General features: G+C 33.4%; 1 protein-coding gene across 12 annotated transcripts in view; it reads right to left on the minus strand.

The window, feature by feature from the left end:
• LOC145660725 (uncharacterized) overlaps positions 1-26,414 on the minus strand; it is an 88,022-nt gene that overhangs the window by 29,504 nt on the left and 32,104 nt on the right. The window contains exon 3 of one of the 12 annotated variants that reach the window (XM_081726119.1): positions 15,364-16,757. The exons of the other annotated variants lie outside the window; for them this stretch is intronic. Within the exon in view, the coding sequence (XP_081582245.1) occupies positions 16,724-16,757 (34 nt within the window). The 3' untranslated portion in view covers positions 15,364-16,723. Of the gene's footprint in view, positions 1-15,363; positions 16,758-26,414 lie in introns of those variants that run through there. 12 annotated transcript variants of the gene reach the window in all.

The raw sequence follows: 26,414 nt of genomic DNA on the forward strand, positions 1-26,414 counted from the left end.
CCGGCGAGAGATGCCGATGAATTGTATGAAATGAATGGTAGCGTAGTGGTAGCGCGTACCTCTCCTCTCGGAGAAGCCAGGGAAGACTTGAGAGTTGAGTTATTATTTTTGTGCGATATTGAGAATTTAATGCTGTTATATTTGTATCGCGAGCGAATTGTTGCGCGATCTTACGATTATATATGCGTCCGTAGTACCGTACATGTCGTTCAGTATGAGTTACGTTTTTATAGGGCAATTCGATTCTGTTCTTATCGACTTCGAGCATAGTGGCATAGGTCAACGACTTGAAGTGAAGATTTTAAAATGTAAGCCCGCAAAGACAATTTTGTTTTATGTAGGCAATAGCTCTTGTGTGATTAATTGGTTAGGATTATTACCCGTAATCAGACAAGAATGTAGGCCGAAAAGTAAGCATACACTAGCGAAAAGATTAAAATGTAAGAATAAGGCACAAAGGAAAGACAAGGTGGTTCGAAATGGACAACAGATTTTCCCTAGCATATTAGCTCGAAATAAAAGGATGCCAAGACGCATAGCTAGCAAAATCAAGATTCATAGACGTAAAAGTAGCGATAAACAAGTGGGTCATGAGCGTAGTAAATTTGATTCTTTCGCGTATGCAAATTTTAGAACTAGTAGTCCGTCACCGCGAATGTGTAGAAAGGAAAAATTCGATTGTGCAAGTAGTCGGAAGGCGAAACAGCTGATCGCTCTTGGTGACCATAATATTCCTCGACCTAATCTTAGAATGTACGCGCAATGCAAGCGAACAAATGCCACAAATATGCCAGACAGTGAGTTGAGAATAAATGAAAGGTGCTCTAGTAAGTGTAATCCGAAACAAATTAAAGGTAATCGCAGACAAACTAGATATAAATCAAAGTCAAACTATAGGCGAGCTTATTTTGAACCAAACGTGCAAATTCTGAAAACATCGACTCAGAGGAATTTTGAGAAACGCAAACGCGAAGAGCATTTTGTGCAAGGCATCGTCATGCATCGCAAATCTAACAGTCGCAAACGAAGACGCGTCATTGTGTGGAAATTTAGGAAACACGTTGTAGAAAGGAGAAAAGTCCCGCAAATCAGAAAAAACTAACTGAAAAAGTACTCGTAAGCGTGTGAAATCGCACGCGTACAAGTGTAATCGGCACCGGTTGAAAATTAGTTTTAGCGTAACCAAAGCGTGAACTTTGCCCGAATTTGGACTGAATCCCGAAAGAGACGAGAATCTAAACACCGAATATGACTTTTAAGCTTTTATAGAGAATGAAAATAAAGATTGTTATTCTTTTACTTTAATTATTCCCCATCGAATTTCGAAAGTTAGGAATTTTTTTCAGCTTCGAGTGTGTGCCTACCGCCACCGACGCGCCCGAAGCAAGGAACCACCTATAGTGATCTATGATCAGATACGTTTATTTAAATATCATGCTTTATGATTTCCTTACAGTTTTTGGAGAGGAAAGATGGATGTGAAAAGCAGAGGAAGGACAGCATTGAAAATTTTGAATAGGTAATTAACTTAGATCGCGAATTCGGACTTTGAAAATTATAATAATGCCCCACCACTTTTGGAAAGTATGGTTATCCCGTTTTGGATACGGAACTTCTGTATCGAATCCTTGTTAGGATGTTCATGTTTTGTATGTTTTATTTCTTTTCAGGTGTTTCCAGTTTTGGAACCAGATTTCATAATAAAATTTTATTATCCAATTTTCTTTCGAGTTTTTATTGATTCACCTTTATTTTTATATAAACATTTAGCTGTCTCTATACCATCATGTATTTAGAGAAATATCAGGGAATTAGAGATATTTGAAAATCTAATTAGGGAAGTACTAATATTATTACAATTAATTATGAAATTTGGATTTTTGAGTAATTAAATAAATAAATAAATAAAAGTGTGTTCCTCAGTCAATTAATCTTTGCATCTGGTGTTGTCACTAAATGACGATAACAACATATTAAGTTTGTAATGCAAAAAATAATTTGGCGTTGGAATGTTGGAAACTAAAATATAATTTAGTATAATCTTGAAAATAATTGATAATAATGTTGAATTTCATAAATCTGTTTACGAATTTTTTCGCATATGGCGTTCGTTATGCAAAGTTAACATGTATCCGCTACGATATTAATGAAGTTTGAAATTTAGTTGAGTTTAGAAACAACTATATTACGAGTCAAGAAGAGTTAAAAGATTAAAATATAATTCATCCCTTACAGGCGTCACTATTTTCTTTCCAAATTAAAGTGACGAAATCGGGGTAGCATCCGATTGGGCCTCAGCTAGCGTGTGAATTTGGCAATTAATCACACACTTCAAAATTCCATTTCGGCTTTTAATGCTTGCCGTATTTCAAAAACATTGACGTTTAAAATTTTCACATTTTTATCAGATACTTATTCTTAATTGACTTAAAGAGATAATAAAATTGCATTTGTTTTGGATTTCAGTAAACAATCTTTTCTCTTGTTTAATTTGTAAGTTTTGTTATAGACGGTGCAACCAACCATGGCCGATACGAGTTGGTATCGGTGGGCATAGTGTTTATTTCGATTAGGTAGTATTACCTATAATAAATTTGAGCTATAGAATGAAAAGCATATAAAATATAAACGAGTTATAAATATTATGGAAATTTGATAATTAAATGTATCATCAGTCTTGAATTCTTTAATATTATTGGTTTGATTTTGGACTAAATTTGATGAATATTGTTTTCTTAAATTTATATGCCCTGAGTCTGATCCTCGGAAAATGGCTTCAAACAGTCAACCGCAATTTCTTGAATTCTGGTCCGAAATTTAGGAGGTAATTCCACACGATACAAATTTGGATTAAGCTTCGCTAAAATTCTTGCCGGCCTTTCGTAATGAATGGTAAGGTGCTCAGGTAAATTGATCTTTCTTGTAGGGTAATATATTAAAATAAGGTCCCCTGGATTATAAGAAGTCTGTTTATGGCGCTTGTCATTAAAATTCTTTAGTTTGATATATGCCTGTACCAGGTTATTTTGAACTTTCTTTTTGATATCTTCTAATTTGTCAACTTGTATATGCTGTTTAGATTCTAGTGTGCATTATGTCGGGATGCTAGGTTCGTATTCAAATAATAAGGAGCTGGCTGAATATTTGGGCCCACGTTGTATGTAAGTATTAATGTCAAAAATAAGGTGTGGTAGCCATTTCTCTCAACCCGTATGGTGTTCCTGTACAAAAAATTGAGACAATTTTGTATAATTTTGTTAGTTTGCTCTACTAATCCTATCGAAGCATGATTAAAAGAGAAAGATTCATCTGCTATTTATAGATAAAATCGTATTTCTGTGATAAATGTCCAAAACGAGCCGCTCTATGTACTGGATGTTGATCCCAATACAATGTCGTAAGTGGTCCGAATTTGAGAATGTCATATTCTAAAAATTTCTCTATATTTTCCGCATTTATTTCGTCCACTATCTTTGCAATAACATAACGGGTAGTTATGAACACAACATAGTTCTGTTGCTACTAACATGTATTATTTCTTCCCTCTTTGCTTGGGAACGGCCCTAGTTCATCATACATCTATCTCTGACAGGGTGATGTAGTTTGGCCTTTTTTTCTGGTAGCTTTTTTAGCCTTTGAAAGTCTCGTCACGTATTTTGTGAGCGAGGTAGTTCTTAAGGTGCGCCATATAAAATTTCTTTATGCCGGTTTTATAGGATTTTGTGAAACCAAAATGTGGATTTGTTGTTTGGCGGTGGAAGGTTATGAACCACAAGTTAGCTAACGATTTGGGTACGCATAAAAGATATAATAAACCATAATCAGGATGATTTTGTTTCCTATATAATGTGCAGTTTCGAAGACAAAGAAATCTTGCTGATCTGTGGAGATCTTAGCCAGTTCCTTTCCCTCTAAAGCAGAAATGATGCCTTTGTTATTGTTGTCCTTAGGGAGTTCTCTTGCGATGTTTTGTAGAAGGTTATATATACTTCTAAGGTATTAACTTGAAGACTATTTGATCTAAATGCACGATAGTCCTTTTGCCTTTTTCTTGGCTATTTTCTTTTCCTTTTTCCTTCTTGATATCTTGTGTTTATTCTAGCCTACTAATTATATCTGCTGGATATTTGTACGCTGGTAAATACTGTATTTTGAAATCATAATCGGCTAGGAATAATTTGTATCTGGCATATTTCCCAACTTTATCGGGTTGTGTGTTCAATGTTGCTATGCCCTTTGTGTCTACGTAAAGATTGAATTTTCTATTTAGCAAAAAGTAGCCAAATTCCCGCAAATTATATGAGAGCGTACAATTCTTTCTCTTCACTTTTCGTCAATCTTTGAGAACAACAAGCAACTACCTTCTTAGTGTCAGTTTTTGGCCATAGCAATAGAGTATTCATGCTATTTGCATCTGACTACTGTCAATATACACGCGAATTTCTAGAGAATCGTAGAAATGAGCGAGTGATGGAGCTTTCAATATGTCTTCTTTCAATTGTTCGAAAAGATGATGCTCCTTTGTCCATTTAAATTTAGATTTAGAGGTTACAAAATGCTAGAAAGTCTCGATTTTTATTGTGAAATTGTTCATATGCGCTCTACGATATGAATGTAACCCGATAAAACTTTTGAGAATCCGCTTTGTAGTTGGCTTTTGGAATTTCGTATTTTCTTGGCTACTTTTGGAGATATTTTAATGCATCCTCCACTAACGAGGTGTCCTAACACATTAAGCTCTTGGTAACCAACGTGTGTCATCTTCGAGGATGCACAAAAAGGTTTCTAAGGTTCTTAAATAGTAATTTTAATCCTGTAACTGCTTTGGAAAGCTGTAAGCGCTGATAATTATATCTGCAAACTTATATATAACTATCTCAGTAGTAGAAAAATGATCGATCTGGCTCACACTGGAACAACTCAGGAGCCCATGGGAAATCGAGCACCTTGAACCGTCTACCCATGGTCTTTTACGACCTCCATTTTAGGGGTGTATTTGTTCCCTTTTATGAGCACTTTTTAGGGGGTTTACCCGTTTTCTTTTATGAAGGGTGTGTACTCGTTCCCTTTTTCCACCCCTTATTTCACCATAGCAGAGAACAGATAAGACTACGTAACATAGCAGAGATGTATTCATTTCCTTTTAGGGGTGTATTCGTTCTCTTTTATGATCACTTTTTCAACTCCTATTTTACCATAGCAGAGAATAGGAACACATAAGACTACGTAACATAGCAGGGATGTATTCGTTTCCTTTTAGGGGTGTATTCTTTCTCTTTTATGATCACTTTTTCAACCCCTATTTGAATATAGCAGATAATACATAGGACTACGTAACATAGCAGGGATGTATTCGTTCTCTTTTATGATCACTTTTCCAACCCCTATTTGAACATTGCAGATAATACATAAGACTACGTAACATAGCAGGGATGTATTCGTTCCAACCCTTATTTTAACATAGCAGAAATTACATAAGACTACGAACACCTTGAACCGTCCACCCACGGTCTTTTACGACCTCCATTTTAGGGGTGTATTTGTTCCCTTTTATGAGCACTTTTTAGGGGGTATACTCATTCCTTTTATAATGAGGTAGACTTGTTCCTTTTTCCACCCCCTATTTTACCATAGCAGAGACTACGTAACATAGCAGGGATGTATTCGTTAAAACCTCTATTTGAACGTAGGAGATAGTACATAAGACTACGTAACATAGCAGGGATGTATTCGTTCCAACCCTTATTTTAACATAGTAGAAATTACATAAGACTACGAACACCTTGAACCGTCCACCCACGGTCTTTTACGACCTCCATTTTAGGGGTGTATTTGTTCCCTTTTATGAGCACTTTTTAGAGGGTGTACTCGTTCTCTTTTATTAAGGGGCGGACTCGTTCACTTTTTCCATCCTTTATTTTACCTTAGCAGAGACTGCGAACACATAGCAGAGCAGATAATCTTTTATGAGAGGCCAACCTCTATTTCAACATAGCAGATAATACATAAGACTACGTAACATAGCAGGGATGTATTCGTTCCAACCTCTATTTGAACATAGCAGATAATACATAAGACTACGTAACATAGCAGGGATGTATTCGTTTCCGGAAATCTAACACACTGAACCGTCCAGCCATGGTCTTTTACGACCTCCAGTTTAGGGGGTGTACTCGTTTCCAACATAACAGAAATTACGTAAGACTATGTAACATAGCAGGGATGTATTCGTTCCAACCCTTATTTTAACATAGCAGAAATTACATAAGACTACGAACACCTTGAACCGTCCACCCAGGGTCTTTTACGACCTCCATTTTAGGGGTGTATTTGTTCCCTTTTATGAGCACTTTTTAGGGGGTATATTCATTCCTTTTATAATGAGGTAGACTTGTTCCTTTTTTCCACCCCCTATTTTACCATAGCAGAGACTACGTAACATAGCAGGGATGTATTCGTTAAAACCTCTATTTGAACGTAGGAGATAATACATAAGACTACGTAACATAGCAGGGATGTATTCGTTCCAACCCTTATTTTAACATAGCAAAAATTACATAAGACTACGAACACCTTGAACCGTCCACCCACGGTCTTTTACGACCTCCATTTTAGGGATGTATTTGTTCCCTTTTATGAGCACTTTTTAGAGGGTGTACTCGTTCTCTTTTATTAAGGGGCGGACTCGTTCACTTTTTCCATCCTTTATTTTACCTTAGCAGAGACTGCGAACACATAACAGAGCAGATAATCTTTTATGAGAGGCCAACCTCTATTTGAACATAGCAGATAATACATAAGACTACGTAACATAGCAGGGATGTATTCGTTCCAACCTCTATTTGAACATAGCAGATAATACATAAGACTACGTAACATAGCAGGGATGTATTCGTTTCCGGAAATCTAACACCCTGAACCGTCCAGCCATGGTCTTTTACGACCTCCAGTTTAGGGGGTGTACTCGTTTCCAACATAGCAGAAATTACGTAAGACTATGTAACATAGCAGGGGTGTACTCGTTCCAACCCCTATAGCAGACAATGAGCACATTATAGCAAAGATTACAACCGTCCACCAACGGTCTTTTACGACTTCCATTTTAGGGGTGGACATATCAGTAGCTCAGGGGGTGTATTCATTCTCTTTGATGATCCTAAGAAAAGACTAGGAACATAGCAAATTCGTTCCATCCCTAACTGAACATAGCAGAGATGTATTCGTTCCACATTATCCACCCCTCATTATGTTGATGGCTCTTTTTCAACCCCTATTTGAACATAACATGGATTATTTTTTTACGGGGAGACAATATTCATTAGATTTTTAAAGATTGCAAAGGAATGCAGACTTCCGTGGTTTGTTATCAGTAACATAATAACTTCCGCCATATGTGGATAATTCTTATTACGTCATTCATCCGGATTTTAAAACATTGCGCTAGTGAGTACAGCCTAGAGAGTACAATCGTTTTTTTTCGATGAAATGTTCTGGGGAAACCCCCGACAGTGACCGGTGACATCATCCCTACTGCGCAATATTACGCAATGCAATCACAAAGGTTTGTGTTGATCGCTCGCGATCTGTCTTGTCATTCAACGCAAAAAGGAAAAACCTCAATCGTAACCGGTGACATCATTGCTATTGCACAATATTGCGCAATGCAATTACAAAGGTATAAAAGACTGACCGAGAACTTATTTTTTAATCAGTTGCTTGTTGGTGTTTAAAGAGTAAACTTCTTATCGGTGAAGCTCTGATTTAGAAGTTGAATTTTTTTCTTAAATTTCGTTAACTGTGTATCAGTGTGCTTTCCCTCATTTCTCTACAGGTAAGACATCTTATAAGGATAATATTATATTATAAAAACTCACTTCTGAACGTATTATAGTAACGTTGTGCTATCTCAAGTTCTCTATAAGAATAATATATTATAAAAACTCACTTCTAAACGTATTATAGTAACACACTTTTGGACGTATTATAGTCATGGCAACATTAGGTATGAAAAAGGTTAAACCGAATGCTACCAAGTTACCAACTGATACTCTATTCAATAATAATTTGAAAAAATTCATTTTAAAATGTGATAGTGTTTTAAATGAGGATAGTGGTTGCTTTTTGAATAATAAAAGAAAAGACTTTTTAGATATATTAAAACAGGAACAAGATAATACATCTTTTAAAGTAAATTTTTCTTTGGCTACAACTTTTGTAAAACCAGTAGATTTAGAAACATGTAAGTTCTTTGTAAATAGTGGTAACGAAAACATCTTACCGAGTACAGATGTGAATGCTATAATTGAAAAACTATTTAATAAAATTTTAGTTGAACAAGAAAACAGAGCAATTAAGAAATCAGGGTGGACTCTATGTTCTCAACCTAACCATCTCTTAGAAATTAAAATCAGTGAATACGATCCATTGGCGGCATCATCATATATAAAATTGCCTCAATTGATTTTATCTAAAAAATTTGTTTTAAATATTCAAGATAACGATAATAGATGTTTTATGTATTGTATTCTAGCTGCACTGCACCCTGTAAACAATAATCCACATCGTGTAAATAATTACATACAATATATTAATACTTTATTACCGTTATTTGAAAAAACGAATATAAAATTCCCCGTTGAAGTAGCAAACATAAATTTTGAAAATATGTATAATTCCGTATTTACTAAGAAACAAATTTCTATTAATATATATGGTATTAAATATAATAATGAAACAAATTTTCCGTTACGTATAAGCAAAAACACATCTGTAGGTAAACATATTGATTTATTGTATTTAAACTCTCATTATTGTTTAATTACAAATTTAAATGGTTTAGTTAGACATCAATTAGGTACTCATCAAGCATTTATTTGTAGACGATGTTTAGTATGTTTTTACAAATCAAAATTAGATGAACATGAGAAATTATGTAAAGAACACACTCCAACCAAAATTAACATGCCAAACAAAGAGGTGTTTTAAAATTTTGTAAACTAAAATTATTGTTACAAAATGATGTCATAATTGTTGCAGATTTCGAAAGTTTACTGAAACCGATAAATAAACAAATTGGATCCAATACGAAACAAATTCAGGAACATATACCGTACAGGTTTAGTTAGTGTGTGTTGGAGTAACCAATATATAAAATCAGACCTAGTTATTTATCGTGGTGAAAATGTATCGATTAATATTATGTCTGCTATGGAGAAGGAATTAAAAAATAATAAATATATTAGATCAACAAAAACCAATAATACCATTAACTAACTCTCAGCTACAGGAGTATAATCTATCTACTAAATGCTCTGTTTGCGATAGTAATTATATGAGTGAAAATAGAAAAGTGAAACACCATAATCATTTAACTGGAAAATATATTGCCACGGTGTGTAATAACTATAATTTGCAAATTAAACGACATAGTAATTTTATTCCTGTATTCTTTCATAACTTATCTGCATATGATGCACATTTATTCGTAAAAGAACTAGGTTGCACACCTGGCAATATATCTGTAATTGCTGAAAGCACTGAGAAGTACATCACATTCTGAAAACATTTTAATTTTTACGGTAGACCTATTGAGTTACGTTTTGTGGACTTATATAAATTTCTTCCGTACAGTCTCGAAAATTTTGTGCCAAAATTAAAACCTGAGCAATTCGTATATACAAAGCAAAATTTTTCACACGATAACTTTCCTTTAATTCTCCGTAAGGGAATTTATCCTTATGAACACAACAAATTTAGATAAATTTAAAGAAACTGAATTATCTGTAATAGAGGCGTTTAATAGCAAATTGAGCGGAACACAAATTTCCGAGACCGACTATCAATATGCACAAGAGATTTGGCATACGTTTAATTGTGAAAATTTAGGGGACTACTATGATCTGTACTTAAAATGTGATGTACTTCTCACAGCAGATGTGTTGGAAAATTTTCGAAAGACGTGTTTAAATGCTTTTAGCATTGACCCAATTAATTGTTTTACTGCGCCTGATTTGGCATGGCAACCCATGTTATATAAAAGAAAAGTTGAACTTGAACTCTTATCAGATATTAATATGTATATGTTTGTAGAAAAATCTATTCGTGGAGGCATTACACAAGCTGTATTAAGGTATGCCAAAGCTAATAATCCCTACGTACATGATTTTGAAGCGGAAAAAGAAAAATCCTATTTACTGTATATTGACATGAACAATCTATACGGACTTCAATGATTGATTATTTATCATATGGTGATTTTCGGTGGAAAGACACAATTGACGATTGGTAAGACAAGAATAAAATTAATAATCACTGATAGTGAATGTTTTTTTTCTAGAAGTGGACTTAGAGTATCCAAATTATTTACAGGAATACCATTCTGATTTTCCGTGTGCTCCCACTAACGAAATTCCACCGAATGGTAAATACTCAAAATTACTATTAACTCTTAAATCGAAATCGAATTATATCTTGCATTATAGAGTATTACAATTTTATTCAAAGCAAGGTTTAATATTGGTAAAAGTATGGTTTCGTCAATCTAAATGGCTTGCATCTTATATAGATGAAAGTACTAAGCGTCGTGCAAATTCTACAATTCAATTTGAAAAAGATTTCTATAAGTTATTAAATAATTCTGTATACGGAAAGACAATGGAGAATGTACGAAAACGCATTAATATAAAATCAATTAATTAATGAAAAAAGTGTAAAAAATTAGCAGCGCAATATCAGTTTCAAAATTGGGTAAAATTAGGAGACAATCTTGCATTATTCCATATGGTAAAAAATCTGTAACTCTAAATAAACCGATCTATGTAGGAGCTACAGTTTTAGGATTATCAAAATTAGCAATGTATGAATTCAATTATAATGTAATGAAACCCCGATATGGAGATAAGATTAGTATTACTTACATGGATACTGACTTTCATTTACTACATTAAAACCGACGATATTTATAAAGATATAGACATGAATGAATATTTTGATACTTTTAATTATCCGGAAAATCATGCTTTATATAGCACAAAAATAAGCATGTTTTAGGTAAAATGAAAGGTAAGCCAGTCAGTGAAGTAATTTGTTTACGTGCTAAAAATTATGCCATAAAAGTACATAAACAGGAAGAACATAAAACGTGTAAAGGGATCAAGAAAAATGTTGTCAAAAATCAAATTGCTTTTGAAAATTACAAATCTTGTTTATTCTATAAGCAAATTATACAAAAAACACAATACGCTCTTCAATCGAAACAGCATAATATCACGACGAATAAAGTGAAAAAGTAGCGTTAGACCCTCATGATGTTATATATTAGATTGTAATGTTTATACTTTACCATGGGGTCATTATAAGATTATGGAAAAAGATAATCAATGTAAAATATGTAAATAATTGTTACTTAAATATTAAATAGGAAGGTAGGAATGTCAAGAAAAGATATTGTAAATGAATTACATAAATCTGCTAGAAAACACTATGCTAGAATTCCTGTTATTACGGTATTCACGATTTATGGCAGGTAAATCTTGTAGAAATGAATAGTGGGAAATTAAAAGGTCTAGCAAAAATTAATAAAAATTGTAAATATTTATTAACTGTCATAGATACATTTAGTAAAAAAGCATGAACGGTGCCTGTGAAACAAAACTAGTGAACATGTTGCCAAAAGTTTTGAGTCGATTTTAAAGCAAAATCAGATAAGTCCTAATTATCTTCAGACGGATAGAGGCAAAGAATTCTAAACACATACTTTACTCAATTGATGAAAAAAAATAAAATATTAAGCTTCATTCTACATATACTGAAATAAAAGCTAGTATTATTGAAAGATTTAACAAAACATTGCGTAATTTAATCTGGAAACGGTTTACTTTACAAGGTAATTATAAATGGGTCGATATATTACCAGAATTACTAAAACAATATAATCATACTAAACATAGCACTATCAAAATGAGACCTGCAGATGTAACCAAAAAACATGAACAGGTTTTATTATCAACCGTGTATTGTAAAAAATTTGCTTTCTTTAAAGGAAAACCAAAATTTAAAGTGAATGATTATGTTAGAATAAGTAAGGCGAAGAAGCAATTTTAAAGAGGATTTACTCGTAATTGGACGACTGAACTCTTTCAAATAGTTCAAGTATTCCTGACAAATCCACCGACCTACCACTTAAAAGATAGCAAGCAACAACGTATACAGGGACGTTTTTATGAACAGGAATTAATGAAAACCAAATATCCTCATACGTATTTGATTGAAAAAGTTTTGCGAAAGAAAAATAATAAAGCCTACGTGAAATGGTTAGATTTTCAAAAAGCAAAAATTCTTGAATTGATTTAAAGCATAAACTATTGTAAAAAAGAAAAGTCAAGAATTTATAGGTGAAGCATGTTGTCACGAGTATTTCTTGTAGATTTTATAATTTGAAAAGGTGAATTTTATATTTTAAATTCTAGCAACACTAAATTTTCGTTGCTTAGTTAAATTGTCATCATCACGAGGTCTATCAGTATCACAAGTAAAACGTATACTAAATCAAATTTGTTCTTCAAACGCTGTTTTTATGTAAAGGAGAAAATAAAGCAAAATGGTTAAAAACGTTATTTAAAATAAACGTTATATATCTGTAACAGAGAGAAAAAATATGGAATGGAAAATTCCTTTCACATGTATGGTAGCAGGTCCTACAGGCTGTGGAAAATCATATTTTGTTAAAACGTTTCTTGACCATTATAGTAAGTTATTTAAAAATATTGTATGGTGTTATGGTGAAAGCAGCCGTTATATGATACTCTTTCAGGCTGCACGTTTAAAGGTTTACCTCAAAATAAAGAATGTCAAGCACACGAGGGTCCACATCTTGTAATTATTGATTATTTAGTGCGTGAGTGTGACCATCGGATTGTAGATATTTTTACTAAGGGTAGCCATCATAGAAATATAAGTGTAATATTTATAACAGAATATTTTTCAACAAAGGGAAATGCGGGATATTTCGTTAAATTGTCATTATATTGTTTGTTTTAAAAATCCTAGAGACCAAGCTCAAATTAATTATCTGGAACGACAATTGTATCCAGGTAATACAAAATTTATTCAAGAAGCATACCAAGATGCAACTCGAATTGCACATGGTTATTTATTTTTTGATTTAAAACAAAATACTCCTGATGAGCAGCGAGTTCGAACAAATATCTTTCCAACAGATTCTTTTAATTATGTTTATGTGCCTGTAAAAAATAATTGCAATATGGTTTATATTATAACAACTATTTGTGCTATAATAGCCGTAAAAATGATTATTAAGGAAAATGCACATTTGTTAAAACTTTTAGCAAAGTCAAAACCGAAAGCACGTAAGGCAATTTTACAAAATGCAGATCCTGATTTAATTCGCTCTATTTGCGAATGTTCCTATAACGTATTACAGGGAAATGTTCCATTAAATAAAACAGAGATAAATAAATCATAAGAAAATATAAAAAAGAACTGAGATATTTGGTGACAAAAGGTCCGTCATTAAAACAAAAGAAAAAAAACGAACAATTATACAAAAAGGTGGTTTTCTTACTGCATTGCTTGCACCTATTTTAGGAGGTATATTATCAAGTTTAATTAAGTAATTATGCAAAACACACAAAAACTTATTTTAATCTCACCGGAAAAATTACATCATTATCAAACAATATCTAGTCTTGATGATGAAAAGAAATATTAAATAATAAAAGTTTAAATGCAGAAGAAAAATGGGTACGATATAGAGAGGTCTCAAAAAATATATAAATATATTCAAAACCGGCAGCAATAACAACAGCAACTACTACTATTGATAGAGGAGGAAAAAGAAGAAGACGAGGAGGAGGAGGATGATGAAATAATATCTACTCTCCCCGAAATTTGTAAACGTAAAGCAAGACCTTTATTACGTAAATTGAAACAAAAACCTAATATTCAATGGGATGATAATGGAAATGTGAATATTAAAAATAAATTAATTCCAGGTGCAAATATAGTGGTCTTGGTATCCGATTTTGTTAGATGTAAGAAAAATATTTAAGTTGCCGGTTGAAAACCTTTTGCTACATTATTAGCAAAAGCCAATACACCCTTAGAGTACATCGGTAATTCTCAACGAATAGAATATATTAGAAAACTCACACAAGTAGAAGGTGGGGAAGAGGACGATGATGATGATGAGAACGAAGAGGATGGTCCTCCACCACGTAAACGTAAAGCTATCAACAAATGGCGTACTTATAAGCAATAATACTAATATTCTATTGTAATCTATTGATATATTTGAGTATATAGAAAGATATATGAATAACCCGTATTTTCGTTATTACAACAATCAGGCAGGAGGTGGTTACAATGTATATAAAGGTACAGCATATCAAGAGGGTTATGGCATTGGTAGTTTTCTAGGAGGTTTATTCCGCAGTGTATTTGCTTTATTAAAACAAGGTGCAAAAACTGTTGGTAAAGAGTTGATACGTACAGGAATTAATGTAGCAGGAGATGTACTAGATAATAATAGACCTATTGAAGAGTCTTTACAAAATCGGTGGCAAGAAGCTAAAACAAATTTAAAAAACAAAGCTCAAAATAAATTAAATCAGGTGTTGGTAGGATCTGGAAGAAAAAGAAAGTTCATTTTACATCAACAAGTTGTAGTGTGAAGCGGATAAAAAGATCCAAAGATATTTTTGATTGATTGATTATGGAGCAAAGTGATAGTTCTTATCTCACACTTGCTAGCAATAGTTCTATGGAATATTTTCCTCAAAATACTCTTGCTTGTTATACTACTAAATTATATCATCCTATTGTACTCGAGAAGGGAGTGTGGGAAACAGCTGTTGTTGAAGTACATTATACAAGTTCATTTGAGAATGTTTCCAAATATACTAATAATATTTATTACCGTATCATGAATACAAAAAGCTGGAATAACTAAAATCTTACCAGGACACTATTATCATGTTGATGATATTCTATCTCAAATTAATCATAAAAGTGATATATTAAATTTACAAATTAAAAGTTAAAGCATAAGTAAAACGAATTGAGGTTAATAGAGTAATAAAAGATCAAGAGAAGCATATAGAAGTACGCTTATCTCCTGAACTAGCCAGAATACTAGGGTTTGATCATATACAACAGGAAGATATTGCAGATGTGCATCATGCTCGTTATCCAACTGATTTAGAAAAATCGCTACCTACACTTATGTATATTTACAGTGATATTGTAGAACCACAAATGGTAGGTCACACCATAGCTCCACTGTTATGTATTATAAATACAAATATTACAGAGTATGGTATTAATAATGCACATATTTTTGACAATCCTCATTATGTCACCGTGCAACGTAAACAATTTGATCAAATTATTATTGACTTAAGAGATAGTACAGGTAATCCACTTTCTTTCCAACATGGCAGTGTATGTGTAAAATTACATTTTCGTAGAGGTAATACGGTATTGTAAATCTTAACTTCTGCGAATATTAATAGTAAGAAAAAAATGCAGTGTGAGTGTACAAAATCAGAATTAGATTTATTTGCTGGTTTACCCACGCAAACAAGTATTATAGGTAATAAAATAATACCATATAAGCCTGTGGCTTCGATAGCTGATAATGCACCAATAGAATTTGTTGTCCTCGGTCATGGGGATGACTATGTTGCTCTAAGTCATACAATGTTATATATTAAAGGTAAAATTACTAAATCAGATGGTTCTAATTTAACTTCTGCCGGTAAGAAAATTGGTCCTGTAAATGATTTTCTCAATGCAATGTTCAGTGAAGTGCAAATATATTTGAATAATCAACTTATTTCCTACTCTTCACATATATATCCATATCGATCATATATTGAAAAAAACTACTAAATTATAATGCTAATGCTAAAACAACGCATTTTCAAACATCAATGTGGTTTAAAGACACTGCAGGGCATATGGACAATGTGGCCGATGGTAATTTAGGATTTAAACAACGTTTTCTTCTCACTACTTTAAGTCAGTCATTTGAATTACTGGGTTATATTCATGCTGATATTTTTAATCAGGATATTTTTTTTCTGAATGATGTACAATTGCGTATTAAACTAATTCCAGCTAAAACTACATTTTGTCTAATGGGTAACGCAGATGCTGATGAAAAGGTTGTAGTTACAGATGGAACATTGTTTGTGAAAAAGGTTGATGTATCACTAGCAGTTAAAATAGCACAAAATAAAGTATTACGAAATCCTAAATTTAGAATAAAATATCCTCTAACAAAAGTGCAGGTGAAGACAGAAACTTTACTACAAGGAATTATGGATAGTACACTTCCAGATCTGTTTTCAGGCATGGTGCCTAAACGTATTGTTATTGGTTTTGTTACTAATGCTGCTTTCAATCGTACTTATCAAACAAATCCATTCCATTTTCAACATTTTAGTATGTCGTTTTTTACACTGTATGTTGATGGAACGCTTGTACCATCCAAACCAATACAACCTGATTTTGGTAATAAGCTATATATACAAGCATATTCTACGTTATTTACAGGTTTAGGTATTTATTATTCTAATCAAGGTATTGATATTTCACTTGCCGAATATCCTAATGGTTATACTCTTCTGGTATTGATTTAACTCCCGATTCTAGCGCTAGTGCTGCATTTCATACTAGTCCACAACGGCAAGGAAGTGTACGTTTAGAGGTTCATTTTAAATAAGCACTGCCATATCCTGTAACAGCAATTATTTATGATGAATTCTCTTCACAATTAGAAACTGATTTCCAGAGAAAAATATATATTAATTAATTAAAATGTTAAATACAAATGAACTTTATGAGGCACTACAACAAAATTTGCGTAAAGATCATTTTATTGGTGTGTATGCTGCAGATGAGCTACCGCTGTTTATTCACACATTTCCAGCCGCCATAATTATAAACACTGATTATAAGTGATAAGTCTGGTGAACATTGGGTTGCTGTTTATATATCTAATATGTGTGTGGGAGAGTATTTCGATAGCTATGGTATACCTCCCTATATACAACATCATATAAGGTTTTTAAAACGAAACTGTTTGTATTATACATGGAATAATAAACGTATTCAAGGTGATTTATCTCAATTTTGTGGACATTACTGTTTTCTATATCTAGCATGTCGTGCATCTGGTTATTCACTACACGATTTCTTAAACAAATTCTCACTCACCACTATTGATGCTAATGATATTATGCTTTATTCATTTATGAGAGTATGATGATGATGATGGTCACTGGCCTGCGTAAACCAGACTTGTTAAATGGTGTTATTTTTTAAAAAAAACTTTTAACTCCACGATTGCCGGTCCCAAGCCCTGGATGAAAAAGGAGGAGGGTCGGGGGTTGCTACCACCGTAAAAGAAAATAATCTCTGTTATGTTCAAATAGGGGTTGAAAAATAAAAGGGAACAAGTTCACCCCTAAAATGGAGGCCGTAAAAGACTGGGTGGACGGTTCAGGGTGTTCGAATGCTATAATGTGTTCATTGTCTGCTATTTCTGTTATGTTAAAATAAGGGTTGGAACGAGTACAACCCTGCTATGTTACATAGTCTTATGTAATTTCTGCTATGTTGGTAGTCTTTGCTATTTCTGTTATGTTAAAACAGAGAACGAATAAATCCCTAAAAGGAAACGAGTACACCCTCTAAGCTGGAGGTCGTAAGAGACCATGGCTGGACGGTTCAGGGTGTTCGATTTCTTATCTAATTTCTGCTATGTTAAAATAAGGGTTGGAAACGAATACTTCCCTGCTATGTTACGTAGTCTTATGTATTATCTTCTCTGCTTATGTGTTCGTAGTCTCTGTTATGGTAAAATGTTCAAATAGGGGTTAAAAAGGTGATCATAAAAAAGAACGAATACACCCCTAAAAATGCTCATAAAATGAAACGAATACATCCCTACTAGTCTTATGTATTATCTGCTCTACTATGTGTTCGTAGTCTCTGCTATGGTAAAATGTTTAAATAGGGGTTGAAAAGGTGATCATAAAAGAGAACGAGTCCACCCTTAAAAATGCCCATAAAAGGAAACAAATACATCCCTGCTAGTCTTATGTATTATCTGCTCTACTATGTGTTAGTAGTCTGCTATGGTAAAATAAGGAGTGGAAAAAGTGATCATAAAAGAGAACGAGTACACCCCAAAAAATGCTCATAAAAGGAAACCAATATATCCCTGCTATGTTTAAATAGAGGTTGGAACAAATACATCCCTGCTATGTTACGTAGTCTCTGCTATGACAAAATAAGGGGTGGAAAAAGTGAACGAGTCCACACCTTCATAAAAGAGAACGAGTATACCCCCTAAAAAGTGCTCATAAAAGGGAATAAATACCCCCCTAAAATGGAGGTCGTAAAAGACCATGGCTGGGCGGTTCAAGGTGTTCGATTTCCCTTGGGCTCCTGAGTTGTTCTAGTATGAGCCAGATCAATCATTTTTCTACTACTAATCTCGTAGCCCTTCCAAAATGATCCTCGTTGCGATACTTTGACTTTGGCTTGAGGTACGATGGCCCATCGTGCACCTTAAAAATTCGTATGGCTTCCTGTTATGATTGAGCTCGAAGGTCGTATATTTTCGGTTCTTAGGATGCAACAAGATTTGAAAATAAGAACTAGAAAGATCGATACTTGTTATGAAGATATTTCCCTTTATAGAGCTTAAAACATCTTAGTTATTTTGGCATGGTACTGATAAATACTTAATATAGCTGTTACATTTCTATGTTAAAGAGTGAGTTTCAGAACAAAAGAAAATCACAAATCTTAAATGTAATCACAAATCTTGGCGTAATTACTTAAATAAAAATGAACCAAATATTAGAATGAACAAAAGCTGACTGGTGTAGCCAAATTTGATAAAAACATAATGTTTTTCAAAAATTAATTTAAATAAACTCATCGTCTCCATGGTAACAAATTCTAGTTGGAGACGCCAGATTGATAAAGGCTAGTTTTCACAAGTTATTTAAATTAAAATAGTATCGGAATAAATAATATCTTAATGTCAACAAAATATAGTAGCTTTGCCCGGCCAAATTATTTCAGAATAAAATATTTATTCTTACTTTTCCATTTTGATTTTGAAGTTTGTATTCAACGCGTTCTAACTCTTTTCCCAGATTCTTACTAAAATAGTAACCGCTTGTGAGAAATTTATAACTTCTAGAATAAGGCACCATTCCATTATGTATATGTACTAAATTTTTATATTGTAAGTTAATTGATTCGTAAGACTGAACTAGAATGTTCCTTTTTATACCGTTGATCTTATTTATTGTTTTTCAGGTAACGTCATACAAAACAGAATTGAACATTCTGGATAAGATGGATGGGAGTAATATAATTTGAATGAAGGGGAAATATTTATATAATATTTTACAATATTATTCATACGATCTCTGTTCTTTATATATATTTAATTTTCATAACAAAAGTTTTGTATTTTTTCGTAGTGAAATAAAAACATTGAACATTTTTACTTTTCTTGTCTGCATTGAAAGGAACAAAAGAAAGTGGAAAGAAAAAATCTGTATTTAAAGTACCTCATTGCAGTAACATATACAACACATCTACTATATTCCCAGACTGATCGTCTTCCGTTAGGATTACCTACAACCTAATCATAAACAAAATGGCACACATCAAGTTACAATCCTCCTTTTTTAACAGCATTGCATTTGGTGACTCCTCATGACTCCAATTAACACTTAAGCTGTCTCATTAAATATATTGGTTAAATGAGGGATATTATTCTTTTTGCCACATTCCACAATCGCACGCCTTTCCAAAAATTAAAGGAAAATAGGGGCAGATAGGAGGCATCGCTCTGTATGGCTGTAGCATTGAGTTATCAATTTCAGTCACAAAACAAAATATGATGAAGGAATGAAATATGATATACGTACAAATGGACGTGCATACACTACAAGAAAAAAAACTACCAGAAGCATTATAAAGTAAGTTGAAAACACGTATTACTTGTTGCGAGGAGAAGTACAGAAACAGATTCAAAGTGGATAAAGTGCCGAAGAAAAAAATATTTATTAATATAACTGATCAGTCTCTCATGAATAAGTGCAACAAGCTTATGTCGTAAGTGCATCCACGAATGAGGTAACTATAAACTAAAATATATATGCTAGTGTATGTTTCACGTAACGAGGTAATTTAAGTTAATATGCATTTGTTGTTACATGTCATATTATGAAGTTAGAAGGTCACACACACTTCTCACGTAATATTGCAATGAATAATTATGTTAAATTATAGTCTGTTGGGTTTAATTATACGATTACCGGTACGTAGTAATTAGTTAATAGGTTTTTCATTCCACTAATATGGTCTGCAGATATACATTACACGTGTCAATAGTGACTATCTATATGTTGTAAATAAACACTCGCAGGACATAGAATACTCATTACATGTCATTACTGAATTAATTTAAGCCGAGGCCTAATAAGCTTTCAGGGACAATAACATAGCCTATGGCGCAGATAGAGATTCCGTATACCATCAACATACAATCGTAACAATAATAAACATTAAATAAAAGGGACTGTTGGTACATGAAACACGTATAATAACATATTAAACACAACTTCGCACGTATAAGAACAAAGTGAAACCTAACACAACCTAAAACAAGACAATTCAAAGCCTGTGCAACTAAAATGCAACCAGAATGTATAGTTACAATACGGTACGTTACATGTTTTGAGGGCCTTCGAAATTTTTTTTTCAAATTTTTTCAAGTAATTTATTTAAACTGTTTGATTAATTCTTTCCGTTTTTCGATAGAACAATCAAAAATTTTACATTTGATAAATTTTGCTTGGATACCTCTCTCCCATTAAGATCCTTCAAGTAAACAATAGTGTTACATATTTTCGTCACCAAATAAGGCCCTGTATAGGTAGGCCTATATTTGTGAGTAATTTTTCTGAATGCATCCGACAGGAAATGAGTCCGGACCATCACAAGATTGCCTTTCTTGATTTCTATCAGACTATTCGACCTGTTATTTTCTTTTCTTTTTCTTTTTGTTAGCCATGGAGGCTCCACTTGTATATGTCGCCTCGAGTCCTCCATATCCTGCAACTCCAAAGGCCATGGGATTTGTTCGATAAATCTATCTGCTCCCGAAAATGATATAAAGAGTTCTACAGGTGTACATCCAATGGTACTGTTATATGAATAATTTAATAAATCCTGCGCGAACTTCAGTACGTTTTTCGATTTCGTATGATTCTGATTACACACCAATATAATAATACGATTCAATTCTCTGTGGGAACGCTCCACTATCCCATTTCCTTTAGAGTTATATGGAGTGACGAGTATATGATGGATCCGATGCTCTATGCAAAACTCTTTGCAGTTCTGAGACAAGCACTGTCGGCCTTGATAGGACACTATATAATTTGGATAGGGACATATATAAAAATATTTCTTCTCTAAGACTCGAATGATTTCTGCAGTAGTGGCTGCTTTAAAAGTAAATAACAAATGAATCGAGTATAGACATATACAGCAGATATGTAATAATGACCAGAACTACAAGGGAACTTTCTGACCAAATCCGCACATCTTTTGATGGGGTTAATCAGCCCTGATGTGAAGATCATCCGTGAAATAACCTGGTTAGAAAATTTTGTCTAAGCACAGAGTTAAGATTTTTTGATATTCATTTTAAAAGTTTGTTTTTGATTCCTCCAAAAGAATAATTCCTGAGCATGTTTCACGCATTTAGTTACCCCGAAATGTTCTATTTCATGAATTTGTTTTATTACACGTTTGACCAAAACTGTGGGAATTATTAGGAGCCATTTATTTAATTTAGAATTCCGAATATAGAGCAAATTATCAATAACTTTAATTCGATTATTTAATGTCTTAGTAGTTGACTTACTTTTCAATTCACAGCAATAATTATCCGATGCTTGCAATCTCCAATTCACTCACTTCAAACTATGTATTAACATTACAATTTACAAAATTTATTTGGTAATTAGTTGGTTCGGTATAGCATTCGGGAGTATTCCGACTCAAAACGTCTGCTATTTTTCTGTCAGTTCTTTTAATATGTTCGAACCGGAGGTCGAATCGGTGTACTTTCAATAAAATTTTAGTTGTTCTCATATCTACATTTCGTAATATGTACGCATAGGTTACAACGTTATTGTCACAATGAACTTAACTTGCATGCCCAAAATATATTAAGAAAAATGATCAAACAAAAACAGGACTGCTGGAAGTTCTAGTTGAATGATAGAGTAGGACACTTGAAGTAATTTTAATTTACGGCTGGTGTACTCGATTGCTAATACTCTCCGGTCTCATACTGTCCAAGGTAACCCGCTAAATTTTCCAACGACGCGTCTGAGAACAAATTGGAAGGTTTTGAAAAATTAGGTTGACTGTGTGCCGAAGATTCACTTAGTAACATCCTCCATTGTTGAATCGGTTCTAATAGTTCAGGAGTGAACCGATACTTTTTGTTTTTTATTCAAGAGGTCGAAGAACGGTCCAGTTAGCGCAGCAAATTGGGGAATAAATTTTCTTCTCTATGAAAGGATTCCGAAGAAAGATCGCAACTTTTTCTTAGTTTTAGGAATAGGAAAACACTTAATTGCTTCATTTTGCTTTGGATTCGGTTTCAATTCAGTTCCATTCACTACATGTCCTAAAAACAAGATTTCTGTTTGTACGAATTGACATTTTTGAAATTTAATGCGAAGTTTCCAAATTCTAAAATTTTGAATAATTGTTCCAAATTGTTAAAATGTTCCACTAAGTTTGAACAATAACAGAGCAAATCGTCGAGATATACAACCACAAAATGCAGAGTATCTAGTCCGAAATAGGAATTCATGATGTTTTGAAATATACTAGGTCTCGACTTAAGTCCGATAAGTAAAACACACAGTACATACTGCCGCCCTAAATAAATGAAGCTAGTACACTGGAATGAGTCAGGATGAAGCCTGACACCATAGCAACCCATTGTCGCGTCCATAGAACTAAAGATTTTGGTCTTGAAATTCGAGAAAGAATTTCGCTTATAGGTTCAACTTGAATTTTTGGACTAATCACTTTTTTATTCAGTAAACGAAGATCGGTCGCTGGTCTCACATTCCCGAAGACTATCTTACACAGTGTATGGGTGTAAAGGATTTCTATAACTGCTAGGTTGTTTTTTCGCTATCCCTAATCTGATCCATTTGTTTAGTTCTACGAACTCTTTTTGCATCGACTGAGTAATGGGGTAAATTTTTCCCACAACAGGCTCCTGGTCACTAAGTTCGATTTTATAGGGTTCACATTTTATTGGATTCGGATACTCAGAAATTACATGTCTATACTTGATTAACAGTGTTTGTACTTTCACTTTAATATCCGCATTTAGATCCTCTCGTTTATTGATATATTCCTTGATTACCATTTCTGAAATTTCGCCATAATCTGTATCACATTTATTTGGAGAGGAGGGTACATCACGCTCAGCAGACATTTTATTATTTTCAAGGTGCATTACAAGTATTTTTGGATAAGATAGATCTAAGACTAGTTTATCTAAGTTATTATTGTTCAGAATTAATTTACGGTTTTTACTATCCAAAATTACTTGAAATTTTGCAAAGAAAAGTGATCCCAGTAACAATCCAGCTTTCATATCTTTAACAATAAAAGAAGGGACATCAAATAAATTATCTTGAATGTTTAGAGTTAAGTCTAGTAAACCCTTAACTGGAAAATTATATTTCCCAGCGAAAACATTTAAATGGATTCTGGGTGCAGGTTTTAACTTTGCCGATCGAAAAGACTTTTATAACCTTGTTCAAACGTTATAGTTTAGCAAATTTATTTACTCTCCCGTGTGCAGAATACATTTTATTTGCACCCCCCCTTACTTCACACTTTACGGAATGGGAAGGAAATATCTCAAAATCATGATGAGTAGTATCCTCTTCTTCCTCCTTTAAAACAAAGTAAGTTAATAACTTGACAGGAGTTACTTCCAACTTTTCTCGAATCTTAGTAATTGAATAAACTGTTTCGCAAATTTTTGTTGCAATTTTGATGTGGGGAGAGAAGTTTCGTTGAGCAGGCATCGTCTCCGCTTAAGGATGACTGCTCAACATGTTTTCCGAGGCTTGATAATTGGTACTCGAAACGGAAGGATTACTATTATTCATTGCTTCAAAAGTCACAGAGGGATAAGGCGAGCGTAAAGAGGAAGTGACTGACGTCATAACTGGAATATGAGGGAAAGGAGAACTCACTACAGGTACAGAAGGACCTTGTCCAAATGGTGATTTTTTATTATACATTCCCAGCATGATGTACGGTAATGGTACATTTCCATACATCATGGGTGAGGTTTGAATTACTGAAACAAGTTGATTTCTCTTAATTTCGTTTCCTCCCAAACTTCTCTTAATTTTTCGATTTTTCTTCCAGTTCCAGCGTTGTACAATTCCGGCACCGTTTCCAAACTGTTGATTATTTAAAGGATTTTCTTTTGTATGACTTTCGCCATTTATTGGATCGTTTTGTCCTGCATTGTCTATACTAATTCTTTTCCACTGAATCACCAAGTTTTTTTCTCACATTTGGTTGTTTCTTAATTTGAAACTAGGCCGCTGTGCCTATCGATCTGGCTATTAGAACTACATTCTAATTCGGCTATCCCAAAAATCAAGTCTTGCAAATTGCTAACTAATCATAATTTTAAGATCTTTTATTTCTCTGTGGGTAAGCATTCTAAAATCAGATCCTTTAATTCCTGATCTGATGGCACCGTCACAGCCGAGTTATAGGTTTCCACAATATAGCGAACGAAATCGAGTAAAGAAGAATATTTAGTGCGATCATATCTCAACGAATAGACGAGATGCTTCTGTGCCCTCTCCATCCGTTCAGATATATATTGCAGCTTGAAACACCTAACAAAATCTTGAAAAGTTTTTTACTTGGTTCGCGACACTCCGATACCAAATTTTGGCAGATTTCTCCAAACACCTCGCTATTAAATACATTCGGTCTTGCTCAGTCAGAACATACATATTCATTGTTTTAATTAGGTCATCTAAGAAAATTTGAGCGGTTCTTTGCGCCATTTTCCCATCGAATTTTGGAAAATTATTCAATTCTTTTAAATCAGAATTGGCGCACCGTTTATGTGATGGGCTATTTCTCCAATGAACGTTTTCTGTGGGTAAATCCGAAGGAATTTCACAGTTCACAAAATTAACATTACTACGATTTTGGGCTGAAGGTTCGTTTCGTTTAGTTTTATTCCTATGACATTTACGTTTATGATTCCTGTGACTATTCCTTATTTCCTCCGAATCAGTTGAGGAGAACCTTCTACGTGCAGATGTACTATCGATCCGCGATTCCTCCCAATTATTTAGTTTCATTACTATCGTCCTCCGAAACATTAATTTTGAATCTATTGTTTCCCAATAATTTATCACGATCACTTACATTATTAACTGAAAATTCTCCTTTTCTATCTAACTTCTCGCGAAGATTTTCACATTTATCTTGAGTTTCTGGTTTTGCACGGATTCCTTTAAGTTTTCCATACTCTGCCTAAACTGATCCCGGCCATGTCTATAAGCATCTATTATATCTCTTTTGAGTACCTTTACCATATTCACAGTGGTCTCATTTAGTTTCCGCCACTTTCGGCTGTCTTCAGCATGTTGCTCTTTCAAAATCTTTACCTCCTTCTGACAGTTAGTACTAACCTTACTCATTTTTACCTTTAAATTGGACATTTCTTACGTAACAGCCTCAATTTTTACATCAATATTTTTGATAGTTTCCTATTGTCCTGACTTTGTTATCCCATCTATTCTAACACTGTTAACATCAGTAACAACGTCATTTAGTTTCTTAGAAAAATTATTTTGAAGCTCGATTATACTTTCGATACATTGAATTTTTGTATTATCAATTTCTAATCGAACCTGCTCTAAATCATGAGTTAATTCTGTTTTCATAACAGTTAAAGATTCTTTAAGCGACGACATATCGTTAGACATTTATATCATTTCAGACTTTAATTCGCACATGTTTGCAGACAAATCTTCATTAATTTTTACTGTTAACGCTGAAATTTTAGTATCAATTTTCGTCATCTTAATATCAATTCTCGTTTTTAATCCGGTAATCAGAGTTTTCAAAGTTTCCAGAAGAAAACCCCCACCAATTTCGATTATCGGTATACTTTTCATCATTCTATCTTCCTTACTAGCAGCACTTGCACGTTCACTAATTTCATCATTTACCGCTCTTTCTCCCTGTGTCTGTCAGTTTAAACAGTACTA

The sequence above is a fragment of the Thermobia domestica genome, chromosome 9 (genome assembly GCF_964235325.1).
Source record: "Thermobia domestica chromosome 9, izTheDome1.hap1.1, whole genome shotgun sequence".
In the NCBI taxonomy this organism is placed as follows: domain Eukaryota; kingdom Metazoa; phylum Arthropoda; class Insecta; order Zygentoma; family Lepismatidae; genus Thermobia; species Thermobia domestica.